Source organism: Pristis pectinata, chromosome 13, assembly GCF_009764475.1.
Source record: "Pristis pectinata isolate sPriPec2 chromosome 13, sPriPec2.1.pri, whole genome shotgun sequence".
Classification (NCBI taxonomy): domain Eukaryota; kingdom Metazoa; phylum Chordata; class Chondrichthyes; order Rhinopristiformes; family Pristidae; genus Pristis; species Pristis pectinata.
In genome coordinates this window covers 6,583,100-6,609,982 of record NC_067417.1, presented here as the reverse complement: position 1 = coordinate 6,609,982, position 26,883 = coordinate 6,583,100, and the positions used below count along the sequence as shown (strand labels likewise).

The 26,883-nt window shown below is 42.8% G+C and overlaps 1 protein-coding gene across 1 annotated transcript in view; it reads right to left on the bottom strand.

The window, feature by feature from the left end:
• cdh8 (cadherin 8) overlaps window positions 1-26,883 on the bottom strand; it is a 249,829-nt gene that overhangs the window by 116,709 nt on the left and 106,237 nt on the right. The window contains exon 4 of the mRNA XM_052028021.1: window positions 9,556-9,675. Within this exon, the coding sequence (XP_051883981.1) occupies window positions 9,556-9,675 (120 nt within the window). The remainder of the gene's footprint in view (window positions 1-9,555; window positions 9,676-26,883) is intronic.

The window sequence follows — 26,883 nt, the reverse complement described above, 5'->3', positions numbered from 1 at the left end:
TTCCCCCGACACACTATACCTGCTGCAATGCTTTATGCTCTAACATTATTCCCTCCTGCTTGTTTTTTGATGTTAGCCCATTTGAAAGGCATTTTTAATATTAACAGAGTAATGATTACAATGAAAAAGTACAATGCAAGATTTATGCAGACACATTAAAAATAGCACCAGGAGGGAATTAGAACCACTGGTGCTCCAGTGAGCCACAGAATGTAAGACCGGGGAATTAAAAGGCTTTAATATCACAAATTATTCTTACTAGTTCAACGTATCCACGTAGTTCTTTTAACAACAGACAATCTGCTGGAGGAACACAGCGAGTTGAGTCGCATCTGTGGAAGTAAAGGAATTGTCGACATTTTGACCCGAAACATCAACAATTCCTTTCCTCCCACAGATGCCGCTCGACACACTGAATTCCCCCAGCCATTTCACTGTTGCTCCAGATTCCAGCATCTGCACTCTCTTTTGTCTCCATAGTTCTTTTAATCTTGTGATATACGATTTCTGATCTATCCAACCCACTGAAAGTGTTCCTGAGCTGTTCCACAGTCCCCGCTCAAAGCTGCCTCTTTCTTTAATCCAGGGCGCTTTCTCAACACACAAAACTAAACCAAATAAAAATCTTCCTCGACCTCCAGAGATCCCAAATGCACCCAAATCCAAGGTAAAAAAGACAGTGATCTATGCCACTAAGTTCCCCAAGCAGCATCTTTCCTGCATTTACAAAGCTGCTGTAAGAAATCTTTGGTCATGTGAATTCAGCTTGACAATGAAAATTTTGAAATACATCTTCTCACATCCTGGTCCAAACTCAGTAGTGTAGTGGTTAGCGTAACCCTATTGCAGCGCCAGCGACCCAGCTTCAATTCCGGCTGCTGTCTGTAAGGAGTTTGTACGTTCTCCCCATGTCTGGGTGGGTTTCCTCTGGGTGCTCCGGTTTCCTCCCACGTTCCAAAGATGTATGGGTTAGGAAGTTGTGGGCATGTTACTGTATGTTGGTGCCAGAAGCGTGGCGACACTTGCAGGCTGCCCTCTATGCAAAACACTACGCAAAAAGATGTATTTCACTGTGTGTTTCGATGTACATGTGACTAATAAAGGTATCTTAAACTTTTGTCTGAATTCTCCCTCCAGGAAAAAGTGTCACATTGCAAGGGAAGGTTGTATTAACTTAGTTTATACATGACATTCCAGTGAGTGGCATTTGGATTAGAATTTCTTTGGACATGTTGCTTGATTTTAATTTCTGTTTGTCGTGATAATTGGGTAGTTGGAAGGTAGGTGGTCCACATGAGGAACTGTCTAAATGTGCATATAGTAACACAGTTATAGTCAGGAAAGTGGAGATGACTAACTCATTCTCTTCTTAATCGAGCTTGGCAACCATTCTAGTTTTACGCATGATGACCTGCCTTTGGACGATGGGATTTGGCAGGATATCATGTGTCAAACTAGACTGGAAAGAGTGCAGAAAAGATTTACAAGGATGCTGCCAAGACTTGAGGGCCTAAGTTATAGGGAGAGGTTGGCCAGGCTGGGACTTTATTCCTTAGAATGTAGGAGACTGAGACGTGATTATATAGAGGTGTATAAAATCGTGAGGGGCATAGACAGGGTGAATGCACTCAGTCATTTTCCCAGGGTTGGGGTACCAAGAACTAGAGGGCATGGGTTTAAAGTGAGAGGGGAAAGACAGAAGAGGAACTTGAGGAGCAACTTTTTTACCCAAATGGTGGTATCTATGTGGAATCAGCTGCCAGAGGAAGTGGTTGAGGCAGGCACAATAACAAGTTTTAAAAGACAGTTGGACAGGTCCATGGATTGGAAAGGTTTAGAAGGCTATGGGCCAAACGCTGGCAAATGGGACGAGTTTGGATGGGTATCTTGGTCAGTGTGGACCAGTTGGGTCGGAGATCCTGCTTCCATGCTGTATGACTCTATAACTCTTGAGTTGTTATCAAGCTTGATTAAGAAGAGAATTAACCAATCATCTCCACTGTCTGTCCCCATCTCCCTGTTCAGCCCATTCCCAATGTCTGCACCTGTGCATTCAAGTAGGAAAATCAGAGGCAAACTGGTAGTCAAATGGCAGAATATCCTCTCGGGTCAATGAAGAGTCCAGTGCTTCACCAACATATATAAAGTGTTGGGCGGGCTTTGCTCCACTCCTTATCTTTACACAAGGGGGAGTTGGATGGGGAGGTGAGGGAGCTGGCACATGTAGGGCAACCCCATGAAGTCATCGCTCCTGAGCAAAATGGTAAGTGCCCTAGTTATTTAATTAGATCTCAGTGTTGTTCTTTTTCTTGTTCTTTTTTCAATTATGTTTTTTTAATAATTTTATTGATGTCCCATTATTTATTTATTTCAACAATTGGTAAAAGCATCTGACTAACAGGGACATTTGAAAACAGTTCAAAGGTGTTTCATGGCATCAGTTGTCTGAGTGTTCTAGGAAACAGGACGGGGTTGCCTGAGTGCTAGTTAATGCTTGTGGCCAGTTTCACCTTGTTGGAGGATTCTTGGGTGTGGATGGCCAGCTCACAAATCGAGTCATGGAGACATACAGGACAGAAACAGGGCCTTCAGTCCAATTGGTCCATGCTGACCAAAATGCCCATCTAAGCTCATCCCATTTGCCCGCATTTGGCCCATATCCCTCTAAACCCTTCCCATCCATATACCTGTCCAAGTTCCTTTTGAATGTTGTTCATGTACCTGCCTCAACCACTTCCACTGGCAGCTCGTTCCATATATTGGCCACCCTCTGGATGAAAAAGTTGCCCCTCAGGTTAAACCTATGTCCACTAGTTCTTAATTCCCCAACCCTGGGCATAAGTTTAAAGTAGAGTACAGTGCAAAGACATACAATTACAATAAATTACAAAAATAAATAAATAATGCAAAACAAAAGGAATAACAAGGTAGTGTTCATGGGTTCATGGTCCGTTCAGAAATCTGATGGCGGAGGGGAAGAAGCTGTTTCTGAATCGTTGAGTGTGGGTCTTCAGTCTCTTGTTCCTCCTCCCTGATGGTAGTAACGAAAAGAGGGCATGTCCCGGATGGTGAGGGTCCTTAGTGATAGTTGCCGCCATCTTGAGGCACCGCCTCCTGAAGATGTTGTCGATGGTGGGGAGGGTTGTGCCCGTGATGGAGCTGGCTGAGTCTAAAACCTTCTGCAGCCTCTTGGAATCCTGTGCATTGGAGCCTCCATATCAGGCTATGATGCAACCAGTCAGAATGCTCTCCACCACACATCTATAGAAATTTGTAAGAGCCTTTGGTGATATACCGAATCTCCTCAAACTCCTAACAAAGTAGAGCATCAATGTGTTGTGTCACATTGCTGTGCTGTTGTTTCTTCCTCAATAATCTGCACAACACGACTCCAAGAGGCAATAAAAACTTTGTTTTCTTCTTGTTCTGTCAGTACCACTTGAGCCTTTGGCTAATTCTCTTCAAAAGCCTTTTTGCTTTCAACAGAAAATAACATCTTCCCTAAACATCTTAATGTTTCATGTAGACATTGTGTTCCAAAGTTCTGTTCAAACACGTTAGGGAGCATTTTCAAAGTGAGTCACCAGGCAAAATAATTGTGCACCAAAGGGAAGTTTGTTTTTTATGAGCTGATTCAATGTTACAATCTTTTCCCAACATCATTGCAGCTTATAATAAGTCTCTTAGTATTCCTCACTCGCTGAAGCCTATTAAATCATTGATAGCTCATTGACAAATTAACACAGGGTGAATCAAATGACTTGTAGGGGTTTAGTTATATTTATGGAGCAAGTAGAAAGGCAGAAGAGGGAGTAGGGAATAGGGGTTAGATGAAGCTCAATTGAATCAAAGTGTGACAGAAATTTATGGAACTGAAAAAGATCACTCAGTCTTTTATGTCCAAGAATGGACTTTAGGTTAATACCATTTCCCACGATTGGTCCAGAACTACACAGATTTAAGATCTTCATTTGCTTACTAACATTTCTTAAGTGTGGTGAAGTTTTCATCCTTCCACTTTAGATTCTTCCTGTCTGCTCTTTCTGAGCCTCACATAACTATGAACACATCAATTGTCTCCCCTCTCTATTCTTTGCTCCAGAGAAAACAACCTCAGTCTAGACAGTCTCTCCTCATAAATTCTTTGCCCCTGCCAAAATCCTTGTAAATCTTCCCTGTGTCCTCTTCAGTGCAATTACCATTGGAGAACTTTGTATTCAATTCTCTAGCTGTACTCTGCACTATGCAGCATAAATCTATTGGAAATCAAACAAAAAATTTCAGTTTCTGGAAATCCAAAACAAAACCAGACAATACCAGAAACACCTAACAGGTCAGTCAGCACCTGTGGATAGAGAAACAGCTTACGCCTTGTCTGAGGAGAGGGTTCAGACTTGAGGCATTAGCTGCTTCTCTTTCTGTGGGTCTCCCAGTCCGCTGAGTGTTTCCAACGGTTTCTGTTCTTTGTGAGTGAAACTATTGGATTTCTGCTTTGTAGTGCTCTGAGATCAACACAGATTCATTTTTTACCTCTGAAAAGATAATTCCTCACATCAAATCTTTGCTACAAAAGTCCAAATATGACCTTTCGATCTTGCTTTCAACTTTTCTAAATTGTAATATTATGTACTACAACAAAGTGCTGTATTTGTGCTGCCATTCTTACACAAACATTGGCATGGCAATGATTACTAACACATTACAATGAAAGTAATAACAAGATGACCTTTTAAGCTCTTTTTATTCCTCCTTGTTAAAACTCTTCTCCATCTATTTTATCCTTCTGATATCCTGTAACCTTGCCAACCTTCAAATAGAAAATATCACACATATCTATCATTCCCTTTATTATGGTTCCAGGGATCATACAATAGAGAAGACAGACTTGAGCTTTGACCCTCTGAATATCATCTCAGCATTTTGCCAGCAACCTACTCTGTCATTCAATAGATGGATTCCCTTATAAACTCTTTGAACTAGCAGTTTACTCATAATATCAGTACGATGGTTTAATTGTGGTCCCATAACATATAAACACACAGCCAAGTGCAAGTACTAAGTGTCAAATGCTTGAATAATTCATGTGTTTAAGCTTATTTCACAAATAACGGAAGTTTAAGAACATAAGACCATAAGAAATAGGAGCAGGCCCGTCGAGCCTGCTCCGCCATTCAATAACATCATGGCTGATCTGGCCGTGGACTCAGGTCCACCTACCTGCCCTTTTCCCATAACCCTTTATTCCCCTACTATGCTAAAATCTATCTAACTGTGTCTTAATAAGGTAGCTTCTTCTGCTTTCCTGAGCAGAGAGTTCCACAGATTCACGACTCTCTGGGAAAAGCAGCTCTTCCTCACCTCTGTCTCCAGCAGGCACGTTTGAAAGAAGTATCTTCCATAGAATAAATATAACATTCTTCCAATTTCCTGCAGGTGCTAATATTTTGGATGAGCACCTTTATAATCCTACCCCAGGCAGACATTTATCAGTTGCAGACCTTGTCAATGAATATTCATAGGAGCCTCAGTTGTACACAGTCGTCAGATCACTGTGAAGTTTATGACAAGGGTCATCAAGACACTGTAATCGTCCCACCAATTGTTGCCACATCTTCAGCTACTGAGACCTTAGGTCCTGGTATTCTGGTCCCCAATCTTGCATCTTTTCCATTTCTCTCTGTCACCTTCTCTTAGATACACACTCCTTCAAACAAACCTCTCTGACCCATCCTTTCATCATCTATTCTCATACTCCTTCTGGCTTGGTGTTAATAACACACATTAGAAGAGTCTGGGGAAGTTTTACTGCATCAAGAGGTGTTATGTAAATATGTTACTGTTAACTCCAGGGACCCTGGATTGCCTTCCAAGTTAAGGTGTGATCTACAAGCTCACTAGGGAAATCTGTTTTATCGTTCTAACAAGTAGGGGATTGAAAATAGAAGAATATTTTAAAAGAGATTCATATTTATATCCAATAGCAACATTTTAAAGTTACATGCATACACAATGATTGGTTTCTCAGGTTTGTTTGGAGGGGAGTTCATTGTGTTTGAACTCACAGAGAGGATGCGTGAACCTGTGACTCAATCCCTACCACCACCCATTTACCAAGGAAACATTTCTGGTCCTGATTCTGGTCACTTGGGTTGTTCAGTGGTTAAGTTGCTTGACCAGCAGCTGGGGATTGGGACTATTGATCAAAAGATGTAAGTTTGAATCCCACCATGGTGGCTGGGGAATATAAATGCAGTTAATTCATTAAGTAAAATTAAAAGTCGTCTTCAATAGTGGTCACCATGAAACTACCACATTGTTCTAAAAACCTACCACTGTCCTACAGGGAAGAAAATCTACCGTCCTTACATGATCCAGCTTAAATGCAGCTACAGACCTCTTAAGTTCTTTGATTAAGGGAGCAGTTGACAGTTCTCCACAATTTCCTAGTCAGTATTTATCTCATAAAGTTAAATCATCTAGTTATCATCGCATAAACTGAAGGATCTTGCATAGATAGGGTGAATGCACACTGTCTAGTTCTCAGGTTTGGGGAATCAAGAATTCGAGGGCATAGGTTTAAGGTGAGAGGGGAAACATTTAATAGGAACCTGAGGGGCAACTTTTTCACCCAGAGTGTGCTGTGTATATGAAACGAGCTGCCAGAGGGAGTGGTTGAGGCAGACACAAGAACAACATTTAAACAACATATGTACAGGTACATGGATAAGAAAGGTTTAGAGGGATATGGGTCAAGTGTGGGCAAATGGGACTGGCTCAGGTGGTCTTCTTGGTTGGCAGGGACGAGTTGGACTAAAGAGCCTGTTTCTGTGTTGTATGACTCTGTGAATGTATAAGTTAGGGATGCACAATAACTGCCAGCCTTCTTCAAGCTCCATGAATGAAAAATATTCAGAACAAAACCTTGCATCACCATCTTCAACAGTGATTATGAATGAATGGAGGACAGACCTGAAATAAGAAATTCCCTCAAAGGTCAATGGCAAGGGTCCTTGAGTTTCACTGGCCTTGAAGGACAAGGATGGCCTTAAACAGGGATGATGTGGCCACAATTCTTCTCATGTAGCCCTTTGTGTGGAAGGATAACTTGTTTCATTCCCGTTAGAGCAACAGATCATATCCATTTAATGTGAGGTGGCAACCGCACACCACCGTCTTAACAAAACAAGGTCCATAAGAATCATCGAGTCATCGATTTGTACATCAAAGAAATGGGCCCTTCAGCTCACCACGTTCATGCCAACCTTTCTGTCCATCTATACTAATCCCATTTGCCCGCATTAGGACCGCATCCTTCTATGCTTTGCCTAGTTAATTGTCTGTCTAAATGCCTCTTAAACATAGTAATTGTATCTGATTCCACGACCTCCTCTGGCAGTGAGTTCCAGATATCAACAATTCTCTGTGTAAAAAACTTTCCCCTCTAATCCCTTTTGAAACTCTTTCCTCTCACCTTAAACCTCTGCCCTCTCATTTTTTGCATGAAGATTTTAACTATCTATCCCATCAATGCCTCTCCTAATCTTATACACTTCCATCAGGTCACCCCTCAACCTCTTTCACTCCAGGGAAAACAAGCTCAACCTGTCCAATGTCTCCCCGTAACTAAAGTCTAATTAACTGGCAAACCAAACCTCCCAGTTAGCTGTGAATGCAGTAATCTGGATTAAGGAATGGACCACCGTGGCTCATCCTATCCTTGATTGAAAATTAATGGAAATAATTTTGCCCTTGAGGGTCATATACCATGAACTCAATGCATAAACGTTACTCCGGCTCTGCACAAGAAGATGAAGGACCTGAAACATCAATTGTTTCTCTTTCCACAGATGCTGCCTGACCTGCTGAGTATTTCCAGCATTTTCTGTTTTTATTTCAGATTTCCAAAAGATTTTCTTTGATTTTCATTCACAATTTGTACTTTCTGCTGTGAGCCACAACTATCACTTGAAGTTCCAACATTGAGAAGAATGTACACTTAAATTCATTTCACCAAATGTAACCTCTCTCACTATGCTCCCAGCTCTAACTAATATACTCAGGAACATGAGAATAGGTGGAAGCTATTTATTTATCCCTTCAAACCTGCTCCACCATTTGATAAGATCACTGCAGGTCTAGTACTTAAATCCATATGTTTGTTTTATCCCCATATCTCTGGATACAATCCAAAAGAAAAATCTTAGATTTAAAATTAACTATTGACTCAATTACTATTTGCAGAAGAGTGTTCCAAATTTCCAGTATCTTCTACATGATGGTCTGTGTTTTGACTTCACTCCCGAAACGTCTGGCTCTAAATGTCTGGTTGGGCATGTGCTCAAACAGTTGACTGGGTATGAGCTATAAGGAGAGGTTGGACAAACTTGGGTTGTTTCCTCTGTAGCAGTGGAGGTTGAGGGGAGACCTGATAGAAGTTTATAAATTTATGAGAGGCATAGATAGGGTAGAGAGTCAGAATCTTTTTCCCTGGGTCTAACAGTCAGTTTGATACTAGAGGGGGAAAGTTTAAGGGAGATATGCAGGGCAGATATTTTACACAGAGAGTGGTGGGTGTCTGGAAGGGTTGGTGGTGGAAGTAGATACAATAGAGGTGTTTAAGAGGCTCTTAGATAGGCACATGAACATGCAGAGAATGGAGGGATATGGACCGTGTGCAGGCAGAAAGGATTAGTTTAATTAGGTGTCATTAGCTTAATTAGATTGTCAGAACATCATAGGCCGAAAGGCCAGTTTCTGTGCTGTACTGTTCTATGTTCTAAGTTTGTGACTCTGTCCCCTGACCTCAGATACCCAGGAGACCCCAGACCCCAGAGGCAATCAGAAACATTATGAAGCCCTCTCAACTTTGAGAGGTGGTAAAACAGAGGTGGGGCTTTTCTGACACTGGTCAAGCTAGTGACTCCTAATGGCTTCACTAAGGTGACCCACTACATCAACATTTCACAGTAGGGTTTTGTAGGCAGGGCCTACTCTGTGCCACCTATGACTATCTGGTATGTTGTTTGAGGCCCTGCTATACCTTGGGACTTCAAAGCTTAGCTCCAGGATAATTTCGGCCAGGGAGATAGGACATCCAGATCCAACAAAGGTAAGTTCAGGGGAATGGGCAATATGGAGGTGATGGGTGCCACACTAGACTATTATTTCATCAGGATCTCGATATAGTGGCTCATTTAAATGAAACCTTAATGCGTCAATATTTTGGTCAGTATTGTCAAATAGAAACCATGTAAAACCAGTCACTTTTTAAAGGATTACAGGTAATAAAGAACTGACCATTGAGAAGCAGGGAAAGTTCAGTAGAAATGTTATTTGCAACACTTAGTACATGGTCCAGTCCTGCCTCCAGGCTTTGTACATAGTGCGCTGGCAGATACTGTAATATCCTTGTCCAGGGACACCTAAGTCCATTCAGTACATCGGAAGTGAGGCAGACTGTTCAACAACTGTGGCACAGCTGCTTCTACACAAGTTATTTCAGTTGAGTGAGGAACATGGACAGGGTGAAATGGAGACTTGGTAATAGTCACCTACCGGTGTGTGGCTCAATGGAAAAGTACGGCTGCCCCTCCAAGATGCTGTAGACCAGTTTTGCACTGTTCCCATAGACGGGGTCATCAGCGTCCGTGGCTGTTATCCCCATGACAGAAGTGCCTGTAGGAATGCAAGAACAGAACGATGTTTAAGAACAGAGAAATGTCATGAATAATTGGTACTGTGAAAAGCTTTGTTTTGCATGCCATCCATACAGATCATTTCATTACAACAGTACAAGGGAAAACAATAACAGAATGTAGAATAAAGTGTTACAGTTACAGAGAAAGTGCAATGCAGGCAGACTATAAGGTGCAAGGTCATAACGAGGTAGATCCTGAGGTCAAGTGTCCAGCCTATTGTGCTAGGGGACCCTTCAATAGTCTTATAACAGCGGGATAGAAGCTGTTTTTGAGCTATGGACAGTGCAAGTAAATGGGGTTAATGTAGATAGGTATTGGTTATTGTCACCCATACCGAGGTACAGTGAAAAACTTTCTTTTGCACACAGATTGTTTCACCACATCAGTACATCGAAGTAAAGCAATAACAGAATGCAGAATAAAGTGTTACAGTTACAGAGAAAGTGCATTGCAGGCAGACAATAAGGTGCAAAGTCATGAGGAGGTAGATTGTAAGGTCAGAAGTCCATCTTATCGTACAAGTCCGTTCAATGGTGTCAGTAATCCAGTCTTCCCTTTGATGCCTGATCATCATTAGAACACAAGAAAATAGGAGCAAGAGTAGGCCACTCAGCCCCTCAAACCTGTCCTATCACTCAATGTGATCATGGCTGGCCTCAACTCCTCTTTCATGCCAGTTCCCTGCAGTCCTCAATTCCTCAATCTTTCAAATATTTATCCATCTCCACCTTAAATATAGCTAATGATCTGGACTCCCGCCACCCTCGGGGGCAGAGAATTCCAGCGATTCACCAACTTCTGAGAGAAGAAATCTCTTCACGCCTCAGTTTTAAATGACTAGCCCTTTATTTTGTAGCTCTGTCCCCTTGTTCGTGACTCTCCCACTGTTGAGAACATATCAACATCTACCCTGTCAAGGCGCCTTGGCATCTTTTATGTTTGAATAGGGTCACCCCTGATTCTCGAACTCCAAGGAATACAGACCCAAGTTTTCCAGTCTCTTGTTCATCATTCAGGGTATGTACAAGTCTCAGCTTGCAAACCACTCTGGCTTACGAGATGAAAGGGGCAACAAAGCCCTCAGCTCAACTGGACCCATGGACTGCTAATGGTTAGTGTTGGGATGGTATTGATAGGAGTGGTGGTGGGGGGGGCACATTGTCAGAGTAACGTGTAAGCCAGACCAAATACAATCTGGTATATTGGGTTGTTACAACACAAAAGGAGGACATGCTAGTTCCTAGTAGAGTAATCTCATTATTTCATGGGTCAGAAAACAGAATGAGTACAGTACATGGTAGGGCTCTGGGGAGTGTTGTAGAACATAGAGACCTAAGAGTGCAGGTACATAGTTCCTTGAAAGTAGCAGCACAGGTAGACAGGGTGGTGAAGAAGGTGTTTGGCACGCTGGCCTTCATCGGTTAGGTTATTGAGTACAGAATTTGGGATGTCATGTTACAGTTGTACAAGACATTGATAAGGCCACGTTTAGGTTACTTCATACCGTTCTGGTCGCCCTGCCATAGGAAAGATGTCATTAAACTAGAAAGGATGCAAAAGAGAATTACGAGGATGTTACTGGGACTGGAGGGTTTGAGTAATAAGGAGAGGCTGGATAGGCAAGGACATTTTTTTCCCTGGAGTACAGGAGGCTGAGGTTTATAAAATCATGAGGTTCACAGATAAGATGAACAGCAAAAGTCATTTTCCCAAGGTAGGGGAGTCCAAAACTAGAGGGGTTAAGGTGAGAGGGGAAAGATTTAAAAGGGACCTGAGGGACAACTTTTTCACACAGAGGGTGGTATGCATCTGGAACGAGCTTCCTGAGGAAGTGGTAGAGGCGGGTACAATTACAACATTTAAAAGACGTTTGGACAGGTACACAGATAGGTAAGATTAAGAGGGATATGGGCCAAACATAGGCAAATGGGACTGGGTCAGAAAGGCAACTTATTTGGCATGGATGGGTTGGGCTGAAGGGCAAGCTTTCTGTGATGTACAACTCTATGACCGTCAAGTTATCATCTATACCCACTTATCGGCTTTTGGTCCATGGCCTTCAATTGCTTGGTGATCCTAGTGCTCATTTAGATACTTAAAAGCTGTGAGAGTCTCTGCCTCCATCACCCCCTCAGCCGGTGTGTTCCAGAATCCAGACACCCTCTGGGTGAAGGAAACTCTGCATTCTGTTGTTGTTTTTCTCTTGTGCTACCTCAATGTAAAACTTAAAAATGTCATTTATACAGCACAGTTACCAGGCCCTTCTTGCCCAACGAGCCCGCACCACCCAATTACAACCTACTAACCCGCATGCCTTTGGAATGTGGGAGGGAATCGGAGCACCCGGAGGAAACCCACGCAGACATGGGGAGAACGTACAAACTCCTTACAGACAGCGGTGGGAATTGAACCCGGGTCGCTAGCGCTGTAAAGCGTTATGCTAACCGCTACAACCACTATGCTACCATGCCGCTACTTCCGTAAGAAATTTGATAAATTCTTGGGGGAAAAAATGGAGAAGGACCAAGGGAGTGGGGTTAATTGATGTGATGAAATGATCTGTTTGGATGGTATGCAAAACAGTTTTTCACTGTACCTCAGTACATATGACAATAATAAATCGATTTACTAATTTATCTACTGTTCCTCAGATCCCCTCTGAACCTTTCCTCTCCCTGTAGCTCTGCAAATTATTCTTCCTTTAGCACCTATCGCATTCCCTTCTGACAGCCCTAATTGACTCTGCTTCCACCACCCTGACAAGTGATGTGTCCCAAAGACAGTAAAACTCTCCTAGTCCGACACGCTCAGCGTCTTGATGGTGCTGGACTAACCGATTTTCTGGACTACTGGATATTACTTCTATAAGTACCCAAATACACTTTTATGTCAGAGGAGGCACAAGAGACTGCAGGTGCTGGAAGCTGGAGCAACAGTCAATCTGCTGGAGGAACTCAGCGGGTCGAGCAGCATCTGTGGGAGGGAAGGAATTGTCGACGTTTCGGGTTGAGAAGCTGCATCAGGGCTGAGAGACACTTTTATTCCACTTGTCACACAGTCTTACATTGTGAGTTTAAAGGGAGCGAGAAATATACAAACACACATGACCCTGGTTCTGGCTGTGAACCCACCCACCCGTGGTGTTCCGGACCGCAGTCTCGTCTCCAGCTGCACCCCCAGCCCACAGTCTGCATGCCTCGCTCACATTCCAAACTAATGAGGGAGCTCCCTGGATAATCAGGGTTTCTGAACAATCAGGAACCAGGTTATCGGAGTTTCACTACAACGACCATTCTCTGGGTGGGGGAAAAAAAGCAGTTTTCCTCACATTGTACCATTGGCCCAAAATTTTGCACTGTGATTGTAAAGGTAAGAAAGCAGTTTCAAGTTCTTGGTTATCACCATCTTGGAGGATCTATCCTGGGCCCAATACATTGGTGCTAGCACGAAGAAGGCACGCCAGTGGCTCTACTTTGTTTGGAGTTTGAGGAATTTTGGTATGTCACCAAAGACTCTTCTATTTCTACAGATGTACGGTGGAGAGCATTCTGACCGGATGCATCACACCCTGGTATGGAGGCTCCAGTGCACAGGATCGCAAGAGGCTACAGAGGGTTGTAGACTCAGCCAGCTCCATCACGGGCACCACCCTCCTTACCATCAAGGACATCTACAAGAGGCGGTGCCTCAAGAAGGCGGCATCAATCACTAAGGACCCTCACCACCAGGGATATGCCCTCTTCTCGTTATTACTATCAGGGAGGAGGTACAGGAGCCTGAAGACCCACACTCAATGATTCAGAAACAGCTTCATCCCCTCCACCCTCCTGAACAGTTCTTTTTTTTGCACTATTTGTTTATTTTTGTAATTCAGAATAATTTTATGTCTTGCACTGTACGGCTGCTGGAAAACAACAAATTTCACTTTATATATCTGTAATAATAAATCTGATTCTGATTCTAAAGAATGCTGGAAATACTCAGCAGATCGCAGGCAATTTGTCCTGAATCAGAGAGGACAGTGAATACAGTGAGACAGTGAGGACAGTGATGCATTTCACTGTGTGTTTCGATGTACACGTGACTAATAAAGATCTTATCTTATCTAAAAGAAATACAAAGGGTGGCCTGCACAGGAAAGAACACGGTAGCAGAGTGCAGTGAAGGGAGAAAGGTTCAAGAAGGCCCTTTTGCTCTTTGAAGGTTGCTCATGTTTGGAATTGTCTGAAAGCAAGATGAGAAAATGTCTTTTGCTAAAACGTCTGACCTGTTGAGTGTTTGCTGCATTATCTGTTTCTCAGATTACCAGCATTTGCAGCATTTTGCTTTTATAATTATCTCCATTTGTCCAAAGTAACGAGACTCTGGGGAATTTATTCTGTTGGAATATAAAGTTTTGCTTGACTTCACTTCTTATTCCTGTTTTGCTAATTTTTAAAACCTGACAGGAAAGCAATTAAAAGCTACACTGAGACTTATTTATAAGCTTCCTAATTCAAAAGCAGTGACGTTATTGTGAAGCTTCTATGAGATCTGGATAGGCTTCACTTAGAGGACAGTGCCCAATTCTGGTCTCCATGCTATGGAAAGGATATGGAATAAAAAATAGAGAAGTATTAAAACTGAGAGAAACTGTTGAAGGTATCCTGACTGGTTGCATCATGGTCTGGTACGGCAATTCAAATGTGCATAAAAATAAGAAGCTGCAGAGAGTAGTGGACTCAACCCAATATATCACGGGCAGATCCCTCCCCACCAATGGTAGTATCTGCAGGAGGCGCTGCCTCAAGAAGGCAACATCCATCATCACCAAAGATCCCAATCATCCGGGCCGTGCCATCTTCTCACAGCTACCATCGGGCAGGAGGTACAGAAGCCTGAAGTCCCACACCACCAGGTTCAGGAACAGCTACTTCCCTTCAGCCATTCGGTTCTTGAACCAACTAGCAACACCCGAATTCCCAACATGGTTTAGCATCACTATGACCACTCTGATCACTTTGCACTAAAATGGACTTTTTTTGTTCTAAGTGCGTTCTTTCTTGTAAAAATTGTTTTTAATTGATGTTTTTCCTGTGAATGCTATTTATGTGACGCTGTGTGCCTGTGATACTGCTGCAAGTAAGGTTTTCATTGCACCTGTGCACACATACTTGTGCATGTGACAATAAACTTGACTTTGACTTTGACTTTGAACAGAGTACTTCTTTGTCATTGTTCCATGTGATGTTTTACATCCACGTAAAACCATGGATGAGACTTCAGGTTTATGTCTCAAGCAAAAGACAACACTATCACTATTGCACTGGAGAGTCAGCTACAGTCCAGTTACAGTCCAGTGTGGGACTTGAACTCACTGAGCCACAGCTGACACTTTACCCTCATATTTTCTTTTGTTCTAATTGCTTTTTTTCTCGTAAAATCTGTGCATAATTCATGTTTAATTTATGTTTTTCTTGTGAATGCTGCTTCTATGTGCCTGTGATGCTGCTGCAAGTAAGTTTTTCTATGCAGCTGTGCATACATGGACTTGTGCATCTGACAATAAACTTGACTTTGATTTGATTTCAGCTCTCAGGAAAGATTAAGTGAGCTAACATGTCTTCTTTCAAAAATATGTGTATAATGGAAGCCTTTAAAATTATAAATAAATTGTACAGATATACCGTGGGAAGAATGATTTCTGTTGTTGGAGAATACATAACTCAGAGTCATAAATATATAATAGTTTAAAACAGCAATGTGATAATGACCTAATAATAATCATAGAATCGCAAAACCATTGAATCATAGTATCATACAACATAGAAGCAGGCCACTTGGCCCATCTCATCCACACCGACCAGTGGGCATCCTTCTGTATTAACCTTATCACCCAGTGCCTGGTCTACTGCCTTCTATGGTGATTCAATTGTTCATCTTGACACCTCTTAAATGCTGTCAGCGACCCAGCTTCAGCCATTATCATTCCATATACATCTGGGTGAAGAAGGTCCCCCTCAGATCCCTTATGAATCTCTTCCACCTTACCTTAAATGCATGCCCTCTAGTTTTAGCTTCCTCTGAGATGGGGAAGTTTCCTGCCATCCACTCTATCTGTACCCCTCATAGTTTTGATAGTGTTGATGGAGAGAAGCATTTTAGCCCTAGGAAAAACTCCCAGAAATAACTCCTAGCTCTTCCTTCGCTTAAAACACTCATCTGAGTCAGTGGGTGGGTGGTCATTTCTTTATCTCAGCACAACTGGTCGAGCTGCTGTCTCACAGCTCCAGTGACCTAGGTTCAATCCTGACCTGCGGTGCTACGTGTGGAGTTTGCACATTCTCCCTGAGACCGTGTTCTGTCCTGCTGTTATACGACTATAGAATAGTCTCCTAGTATGATAAACTGGACTCTTGACCTCACAATCTACCTCGCTGTTACCTTGCACCTTATTGTCTACCTGCACTGCACTTTCTCTGTAGCTGTTACACTTTATTCTGCATTCTGTTATTGTTTTACATTGTATTACCTCGATGCACTGTGTAATAAATTGATCTGTATGAACGGTATACAGGACAAGTTTTTCACAGTACCTTGGTACATATGACAATAATAAACCAATTCCAATTCCAATTCACCCAAAGAGGTGCAGGTTGGGAAATTAATTGGCCACTGTAAAATTGTCCCTAGGTGACTGGTAGAATCTGGGGGGATTGGATTGGAATATGGGTGGAATAAAGTGTGTTAGTATTGGATTAGTGTAAAAATGTTGGGTATAGACTCGATCAACTGAAGAGCTGGTTCCCATGCTGTATCTCTCTATGATTATGACAATAAGATACCACTTACAACAGTATAACACAACCTCAGTGTACAATCTTTGCCCCATTCTGTGTTTTGCACTCGTTGCAGTATTTATTGCTGTATTTATTATTACTGTGTACACTGTTTACTCTGTGAGCTTTACACAAGCAAGGAATTTCATTGCACCCTGGTGTATATGACAATAAACTGAATCTGAATCTGAATCTGATTGTCAGTCTTGGTATTTTCAATTAAATCTGCAGAGTGAGATTTCAACTCTTTTCCTCCAACCACAACTGAAAGTGAGACATGGTGCATGACCCATTACAACGTTTTTGTTACCACGCAGACACAAGAAGCTACAGATGCTGGAATCTGGATCAAAAAAACAATCTAGATGAAGGGTTTCGACGTGAAACGTCAACTATCCATCTCCATCCACAGATGCTGCCTGACCTGCTGAGTTCCTCCAGTAGTTTGTTTCTTGCTTTTGTTACCACAATGACCTTATACGATGAGATAGACTCTGACCTCACGATCGACCTTGTTGTGACCTTGCACTGCACTTTCTCTGTAGCTGTGATACTTTGCTCTGTACTGTTATTGTTTTTACCTGTACTACCTCAATGCACTCTGTACTAATTCAATGTAACTGCACTGTGTAATGAATTGACCTGTACGATCAGTATGCAAGACAAGTTTTTCACTGTACCTCAGTACAAGTGACAATAATAAACCAATACAAATACCAATAAAGTTGTTAGTTCCTTTTTTTTGTTCTTTATCTTATGCCTCTTCAACTACCTGCTCTCTATCTGCAAACGTCTCATCACAAAAGTATAAATGTTTCACCCCCAAACCTGATGCAAATGAAAAACAATGTAATCCCTCGACAAATGAAACAATAGCACTTCCATGAAGGGCATGCCATCCAACATGGCCAGTTGGAAGTTGACAGTGGTCTTCCAGAATGAGGCATACATGCCTAAATAAAACAAAAGACAAAGAACCATTCAAACCCATCACTGGGAATTATGTCAATTATTCAGGTACTCTGCTGTCTGTCTTTGTCACAATGCACCCATCCAATGACAGATTGAGTAGTTAATGAACATATTACTGCAGTCGGGATTTTATAGAAATCAAACCGACAAAAAAGAATGTTTGGTAAACTGTTAAAATATTAGACAGTTAAATAATAGCTTTCAAATCTTTTATTGAATGTTAATCCCTCACACCTACTCAGCAACTCTTCTCTGTACATGTTATCTGAAGCCCAATATTTGCCAGTTCTTTCAGAAGCTCAGTGGTTGCAGCCTTGTCACTGAGTTTCCTGAGGCATTTGTTGAAGGTGCAAATCCCGTCCTTTGAGACCCATCGATGTGGGAGGGAGTGGGGATGAGGTTGAGGGGGACCCTCCAGTTCTCATGTACTGTTGAAGAGAGCTGGCATTGATTGGCATGGTTCTGGGCACTCAAAGGGCCAAGTGGGGTTTCAGGACCAAGACACTCACCACGATTTGTGGGTCAACCCTTGCCTGGGCTGTTACAGTGAGAGGATGTAGGGTTTTGACCCAAATTGTCGACCATTTCCCTGCACAGATGCTTCCTGACCCACCGAGTACCCCCAGCAGTTTGTTTGTTGCTTTTGACTCAGTCAGGCAACATCTTTGGAAAGAGAAACAGAGTCAATGTTTCAGATTAGACAAAGGGTCTTCGACCTGAAACATTTCTCTCTCCACAGATGCTGCCTGACCTGCTGAGTGTTCCCAGCAATTTTTTAAATTTCAGATAAGATAAGATGTCTTTATTAGTCACATGTACATTGAAACACACAGTGTTTATAGGCAGGGTAGCAAAATGGGTGGAGAATTGGCTGGTTGGCAGGAAGCAAAGGGTGGAAATAAAAGGATCTCGTTCTGGTTGGTTACCGGTTACTAGTGGTGTGCCGCAAGGGTCGGTGTTGGGGCCTCTCCTTTTTACCTTGTACATCAATGATTTGGATGATGGAATAAATGGTTGTGTGGCTAAGTTTGCGGATGACACCAAGATAAGTGGAGGAGTAGGGAGCATAGAGGAAATAGAAAGAATGCAGAGGGACCTAGACAGTTTAGGAGAATGGGCAAGGAAATGGCAGATGAGATTCAATGTTGAGAAATGTGCAGTTGTACACTTTGGAGGTAGAAATAAGCGGGTAGATTATTATCTAGAAGGAGAGAAGATTGATAGTGCGGTAGTACAAAGGGACTTGGGGGTACTTGTACAAGATACCTTAAAAGTTAACCACCAGGTTGGATCGGTGGTTAAGAAAGCGAATGCTATGTTGGCATTCATCTCGAGAGGTATAGTGTATAAAAGTAAGGACGTGTTGATGAGGCTCTACGCGGCGCTAGTGAGGCCTCATTTGGAATACTGTGCGCAGTTTTGGGCCCCGCATCTTAGGAAGGATGTGCTGACGTTGGAGAGGGTTCAGAGGAGATTTACGAGAATGATTCCAGGAATGAAAGGGCTTAAGTATGATGAGCGTTTGTCGGCTCTTGGACTGTACTCGCTGGAGTACAGAAGGATGAGAGGGGACCTCGTAGCGACATTTAAAATGTTGACAGGTAAGGATAGAGTAGATGTGGCTAGGCTGTTTCCCTTGGTGGGCGTGTCCAGGACCAGAGGGCACAATCTTAGAATTAGAGGGTACAGTTTCAAGACAGAGATGAGGAGAAGTTTCTTTACCCAGAGGGTGGTGAAATTGTGGAACTCCTTGCCACGCACAGCAGTGGAGGCCAGATCAGTGGGGGTATTCAAGGAGGAGATAGACAGATATCTAAATAGTCAGGGTATCAAGGGATATGGGGATAAGGCTGGCAAATGGGATTAGAATAGTTTTTTTTTCTCTCTCTTTTTTCCCACCCCATTTCTTTTTCCCTTTTCCTTGGAGCAGACTCGATGGGCCAAATGGCCTGCTTCTGCTCCCTTATCTTGTGATCTTGTGATCTTGTGAAATGCATCTTTTGTGTAGAGTGTTCTGGGGGCAGCCCGCAAGTGTCGTCATGCTTCCGGCGCCAACATAGCATGCCCACAACTCCCCAACCCGTACACCTTTGGAATGTGGGAGGAAATCGGAGCACCTGGAGGAAACCCACGCAGACATGGGGAGAACGTACAAACTCCTTACAGACAGCGGCCGGAATTGAACCTGGGTCACTGGCGCTGTAATAACGTTATGCTAACTGCTACACTACAGTGCCTGCCCCTATTTTCAACATCTGCAGATTTTTGGTTTCCATTATCTCAATGCTATTCTTTTTTGTTCTGGCCTGAAACGCTCAGTTCATTCCTTTCTTCATAGATGCTACCTGACCTGATGTGTTTTACCAGCATTTCTGTCCTTGTATCCTTGAACATCAGTCACACTCATCTTTCTCAGATGGTGCACTGTACCAATGACATGATCTCAATGGAGTGAGCTTGAGCTGCTCACTTATTGCTCCCATCCCATCCAGCACACTTTGATGTCACCTCTATTATCACTGATATTAACCTCACACAATCAGGGTCAGTAAGATATCATTATACATCACAGGTATGTGGGATGCGTCAAGAGGAGCAAAACCTTTACCTGTCTCTCATTGTCCATACATTTTTGAATCTGATCTTCTGTCATCTCATTCTTCATATTTCTCTTCTATTACCCCATTTTAGAGGTTCTACCAACAACAGCGGTGTCATCAGCAAACTCAAACGCCATTTATAAATTCACCGATGACACCCCTGTTGTTGGCAGAATCTCAGATGATGACGATGAGGCCTACATGAGTGAGATGGATCAGCTGGTTGAGTGGTGTCACAACAACAACCTCCCACTCAATGTCAGCAAGACCAAGGAATTGATTGTGGACTTCAGGAAGGGGAGGTTGGGAGACACCCACCAGCATTCATTAAGGGGTCAGCGGTGGAAAGGGTGAGCAGTTTCAAGTTCCTGGGTGTCAACATCTCAGAGGATCTGACCTGGGCCCAACACATTGATGCAATCATGAAGAAGGCATGCCAGTGACTCTACTTCATTACGAGTTTGAGGAGATTTGGAATGTCACCAAAGACCCTTGCAAATTTCTACAGATGTACAATGGAGAGCATTCTGACAGATTGCATCACCGTCTAGTATGGAGCCTCCAATGTGCAGGATCGAAAGAGGCTGCAGAAGGTTGTAGACTCAGCCAGCTCCATCACGGGCAAAACCCTCCTCACTATCAAGGACATCTTCAAGAGGTGGTACCTCAAGAAGGTGGCATCCGTCATTAAGGACCCTCACCATCCGGGACATGCCCTCTTTGCATTACTACCATCAGGGAGGAGGTACAGGAGTCTGAAGACCCACACTTAATGTTTTAGGAACAGCTTCTTCCCCTCCACCAACAGATTTCTGAATGGTCCATGAACCCAGGAAAACTACCCTGCGATTCCTCTTTTGCACTATTTATTTATGTCTGTAACTTATAGTAATTTTATGTCTTGAATTGTACAGCTGCTGTAAAACAACAAATTTCATGACATATGTCAGTGACAATAAACCTTGGTATTGGTATCGGTTTATTATTGTCACTTGTACCGAGGTACAGTGAAAAACTTGTCTTGCATACCATTCATACAGGTCAATTCATTACACACTGTAGTTACATTGAGTTAGTACAGAGTGCATTGAGGTAGTACAGGTAAAAACAATAACAGTACAGAGTAAAGTGTCACAGCTACAGAGAAAGTGCAGTGCAATAAGGTGCAAGGTCACAACAAAGTAGATCGTGAGGTCATAGTCCATCTCATTGTATAAGGGAACCGTTCAATAGTCTTATCACAGTGGGGTAGAAGCTGTCCTTAAGTCTGGTGGTACGTGCCTTCAGGCTCCTGTATCTTCTACCCGATGGAAGAGGAGAGAAGAGAGAATGTCTCGGGTAGGTGGGGTCTTTGATTATGCTGGCTGCTACACCAGGACAACGAGAAGTAAAGACAGAGTCCAAGGAGGGGAGACTGGTGTCCGTGATGCGCTGGGCTGTGTCCACAACTCTCTGCAGCTTCTTGCAGTCCTGGGCAGAGCAGTTGCCGTACCAAGCCGTGATACATCCAGATAGGATGCTTTCTATGGTGCATCTGTAAAAGCTGGTGAGAGTCAAAGGGGACAAACCAAATTTCTTTAGCCTCCTGTGGAAGTAGAGGTGTTGGTGAGCTTTCTTGGCTGTGGCATCTACGTGATTTGACCAGGACAGGTTGTTGGTGATGTTCATTCGCAGGAACATGAAACTCTCAACCCTCTCGACCTCAGCACCATTGATGTAGACAGGTGCATGTACACTGCCTCCTTTTCTGAAGTCAATGACCAGCTCTTTTGTTTTGGTGACATTGAGGGAAAGGTTGTTGTCATGACACCATTCCACTAAGCTCTCTATCTCCTTCCTGTTTGAGATACGGCCTACAACGGTGGTATCATCCGCAAACTTGTAGATGGAGTTAGAGCAGAATCTGGCCACACAGTCATGAGTATATAGGGAGTAGAGTAGAGGGCTGAGGACGCAGCCTTGTGGGGCACCAGTGTTGAGAATAATTGTGTCAGAGGTATTGCTGCCTATCCTTGCTGATTGTGGTCTGTTGGTCAGGAAGTTACAGAGGGAGGTGTTGAGTCCTAGTCTCGGAGTTTGGTGACAAGTTTGCTTAGAATTATTGTATTGAAGGCAGAGCTGTAGTCAATAAACAATAGTCTAATGTATGTGTCTTTTCTGTCCAGATGCTCCAGAGCTGAGTGTAGGGCCAGGGAGATGGCATCTGCTGTAGACCTGTTTTCGCTGTAAACCTGATTCTGATTCTGATTCTGATTCTTTCATTATCTCATCTTCCCTAATACAAACAAATAAATTAGGAACAGGTTTTGGACAATTTGACCCCTTAAGCCTGTTCTGTTATATAATAAAATTAATATTCTTAATAGGCTGAGAGTGGAAAGATTTGAAAGGGACCTGAGAGGCAACTTCTCCATGCAGAGGGTGGTCAATATATGGAACGAGTTGCCAGAGGAAGTGGTTGAGGCAGGTACAATAACAACATTTAAAAGACACTCGGACAGTTACATGGATAGCAAAGGTTCAGAGGGAAATGGGCCAAACACCAGCAAATAGGACGAGCTAAGACGGGCATCTTGGTCGGCGTGGATGAGTTAGGTAGAATGGCCTGTTTCCATGCTGTAATATCTACTCTTGGTTAATCAGATGGTGAATTCACAATCAGATTTATTATCACTGACTTAAATGACGTGAAATTTGTTGGTGAGGGTCCTTAGTGATGGATGCTGCCTTCTTGAGGCACTGTTCTATCCATTTAACCCGGTATCCTTTTACCCACTGCGGTTTGCCACTGTCATACCCCTTGCACGTACCACCAAGCTCAAGGACAGTTTCTATCCCACTGTTAGAAGATTATTGAACGGTTTCAAAGTACGATGATGGACTCTTGACCTAACAATACCTTGTTATGAACTTGCACCTTATTGTCTGCCTGCACTGCAAGTTCTCTGTAACTGTAACACTTTGAGAACAAAGTTCTGCATTCTGTTATTGTTTTACCTTGTACTGCCTCAATGCACTGTTGTAATGAATTATTCTGTATGAACGGCATGCAAGACAAGTTTTTCATTGTACCTCGGTACATGTTACAATAATAAAGCAATTCAATTATCATGTTTCTATCTGCCCTACATCTATTGCTCTATGAGGGAAGAAGTTCCAACTTCTTACAACCATTTGAAAGAAAAAAAAGCATCTCTTCTCCTCTGTCTTAAATTGGGCAACCCTATTTTTTTAAACAATGATCCCTCGTTCTGGATTCTCCCACAAGAGGAAACAAAGAGTCGTGGAGTCATACAGCACAGAAACAGGCTCTTTGGTCCAACTGGTCCAAGCCAACCAAGATTCCCATCTGAGCTAGTCCCATTTGCCTGTGTTTGGCCTATATCCCTCTAAACTTTTCAGGCACGGTAGTGTAGCAGTTAGCGTAACACCATTACAGCGCCAGCGACCCGAGTTCAATTCCAGCCTCAGTCTGTAAGGAGTTTGTACGTTCTCCCTGTGTCTGCGTGGGTTTCCTCCGGGTGCTCCAGTTTCCTCCCACATTCCAAAGACATACAGGTTAGGAAGTTGTGGGCATGCTATTTTGGCACCAGAAGCGTGGCGACACTTGCGGGCTGCCCCCAGAACAGTCTACGCAAAAAGATGCATTTCACTGTGTGTTTCGATGTACATGTGACTAATAAAGAAATCTTATCTTATCATTTTATCCATGTACCTGTCCAAGTACCTTTTTAATCTTGTTACCATACCTATCTCAACCACTTCCTCTAGCAGCTCGTTCCATATACGGACCACCCTCTGGGTGAAAAAGTTGCCCCTCAGGCTCCTGTTAAATCTTTCTCCTCTCACCTTAAAGGTATGGCCTCTAGTTTTTGATTCCCCAACCATGGGCAAAGGACTGCGTGCATTCACCCGATCGATGCCCCTCATAATTTTATACATCTCTATAAGATCACCCCTTATTCTCCTACACTCCAATCTAAAAGTCCCAACCTGTTCAGCCTCTCTCCATAACTCAGTCCCTCAAGTCCCGGCAACACCCTTGTAAATCTCTTCTGCACTCTTTCCAGCTTGATGGCATCTTTCCTATAGCAGGGTGATCAAAGCAGAACACAGTATTCCAAATGTTGCCTCACCAATGTCTTGTACAACTGTAACATAACATCCCAACTTCTGTACTCAATGCCCTGACTGATGAAGGTAGCATGCCAAAAGCCTTCTTCATCACTCTGTCTACCTACGACACCACTCTCCACATCCATCTTAGACCCACCTTAACTCCAGCAGATACAGGGCTGACTTGTCCAACCTTTCTTCTTGAGACAATCTAGACATTCTAGGTATTAATCCAATTAACCTTCTCTCAACAGCTTCTAATAGAGTAAAATTCTTCCTTAAATAGGGAGACTGATATTGCACAGAGTACTCCGTGTGTGGTCTAATTACAAATTGCTGGAATAATCCATGTAGCTGGTCTTCAGGATGTTTGGGTAAATGGTAATGTGCCAACACTTGCATGAAGGGCACTCAGTCCAATGGGACCAGCTGTGAATTTGGCAGAAGTCACCCAAATAAGACAAGCAAGGATGAGTGACGGACAAACCAAGGGCAAAGCTACTCAATGAATCCAAGCCCAGTAGTGTGTTGAAGCTCAGTGCTCAGATAATGGGCTGCCTGCCATGGTAGCACTACATTTAGGCTCCAGCAGACTGAGTAATTAATTATTCCGTTACTGCATTAGCAGCTTCATGAAAGGCAGGAAGTTCCTGCCTCTTTTAACAATGGTGAACCATGTGATGGTATCTTCAACCAAGGCTACCTCAGTTTCATGAAGAAAAAAAAAATCCCATGGCACCCTGTTATTAAGGGTAAAGATTTCCCTGATATCCTGCTTAATAACCAACATCAATGAAAAAAGAACAGGTTCGGAACCACAGACATGTCATGGCCCAAAGAGAGGCCATTTAGTCTATTGTGTCTCTGCTAACCACTTGTGGTATAATCCCACCAGTCCTATCCCCCTGCTCTTTTCTCATCTTCTTGTGAAGAATTTTCCCTCTTGACAGAAAAGTTTTCTTGTTCCTTTCTGGCCAAACTTTATACCCTGGTTTTTGAACCTGTTGCTAATGGAAACCGCTACACCCTATTTCTCCAATCTGTACCTTTTTCATGATTTGTACATTTCCATTATATTTCCTCTCAACACCTTTTGCTCCAACATTGTCTCCCCTGTCACACCTTGTAATTAAAATCCAACAACACTGGAATGTTCTTGGAATCCTTTTCTAGTTCAGGACACTATGATGTAGCATTGCATGGCACATGTATAAAACATTGTATTGACATTGGTTTATTATTGTCACTTGTACTGAGGTACAGTGAAAAACTTGTGCTGTAATGCTTCTGCAAAACCTCTCTACTTTTTTATGTTGTTCCCTTATTTATAAATCCCTGGATTGCATGTGCCTTATTAATCTCTCTCTCAACATTCCCTGCTGCTTTGAAAGATTTGTGTGTGTATATATACGAAGCTCCTTCGTTTTTGCACTTTTAGAATTTACACCATTTAGTCTGTACTGTCTCTCCGTTACTGCTCAGCATCACTTCGCTGTTTGTGGGACCTTGCTGTGCACAAATTGAATGCTGCAGTTTGAAAATTACAACCATGTCTACACTCAGAAGTAAATAATTGTTGTGAAGTGCATTGAGACACCTTGAGGTCATTAAAATTTGCAAAATAAATATTTGTTCTTTATTTTTAATATCCCAAGCCATGAAGACTATACTACAGTACCTGTTGCATGTTCTTTTTTCTCTCCTTTGTGTTACTAGCTGTGTTGGAATTGGAATTGGTTTATTATTGTTACGTGTACCGAGGTACAGTGAAAAATGTGTCTGGAATACCATTTATAGTGATCAATTCATTACACAGTGCATTAAGATAGTACAAGGTAAAACAATACAGAATGCAGAGTAAAGTGTCACAGCTACAGAGAAAGTGCAGTGTAGGTAGACAATAAGGTGCAAGGTCACAACAAGGTAGATTATGAGGTCAAGAGTCCATCTTATCATACTAGGAAACCATTCAATAGTTTTATAACAGAGGGATAGAAGCTCACCTTGAGCCAGGTGTTGTGTTTTTTAATCCTTCAGAGGATGTTGTCAGCAAGACCAATGAATTGATTGTGAACTTCAGGAGGGGGAAGTCGGGAGAACACACACCAGTGCTTATTGAGGGCTCAGAAGTGGAAAGGGTGAGCAGCTTCAAGTTCCTGGGTGTCAACATCTCAGAGGATCTACCCTAGGCCCAACACATTGATGCAATCATGAAGCAGGCATGTCAGCGGCTCTACTTCATTAGGAGTTTGAGGAGATTCGGTATGTCACCAAAGACACTTACAAATTTCTATAGATGTACAGTGGAGAGCATTCTGACTGGTTGCATCACAGCCTGGTATGGAGGTTCCAGTGCTCAGGATCGCAAGAGGCTGCAGAGAGTTGTAGACTCAGCCAGCTCCATCATGGGCACAACCCTTCCCGCCATCAATGACATCTTCAAGATGCAGTGCCTCAAGAAGGCAGCATCCATCACCAAGGACCCTCACCACCCAGGACATGCCCCCTTCGCATTACTACCAAAAAGGAGGAGGTACAGGAGCCTGAAGACCCACACTCAACAATTCAAAAACAGTTTCTTCTCCTCCGCCACCAGACTTCTGAACGGTCCATGAACCCACGAACACTACCTCATTATTCCTTTTGTTGTACTATTCATTTATCTTTGTCATTTACAGT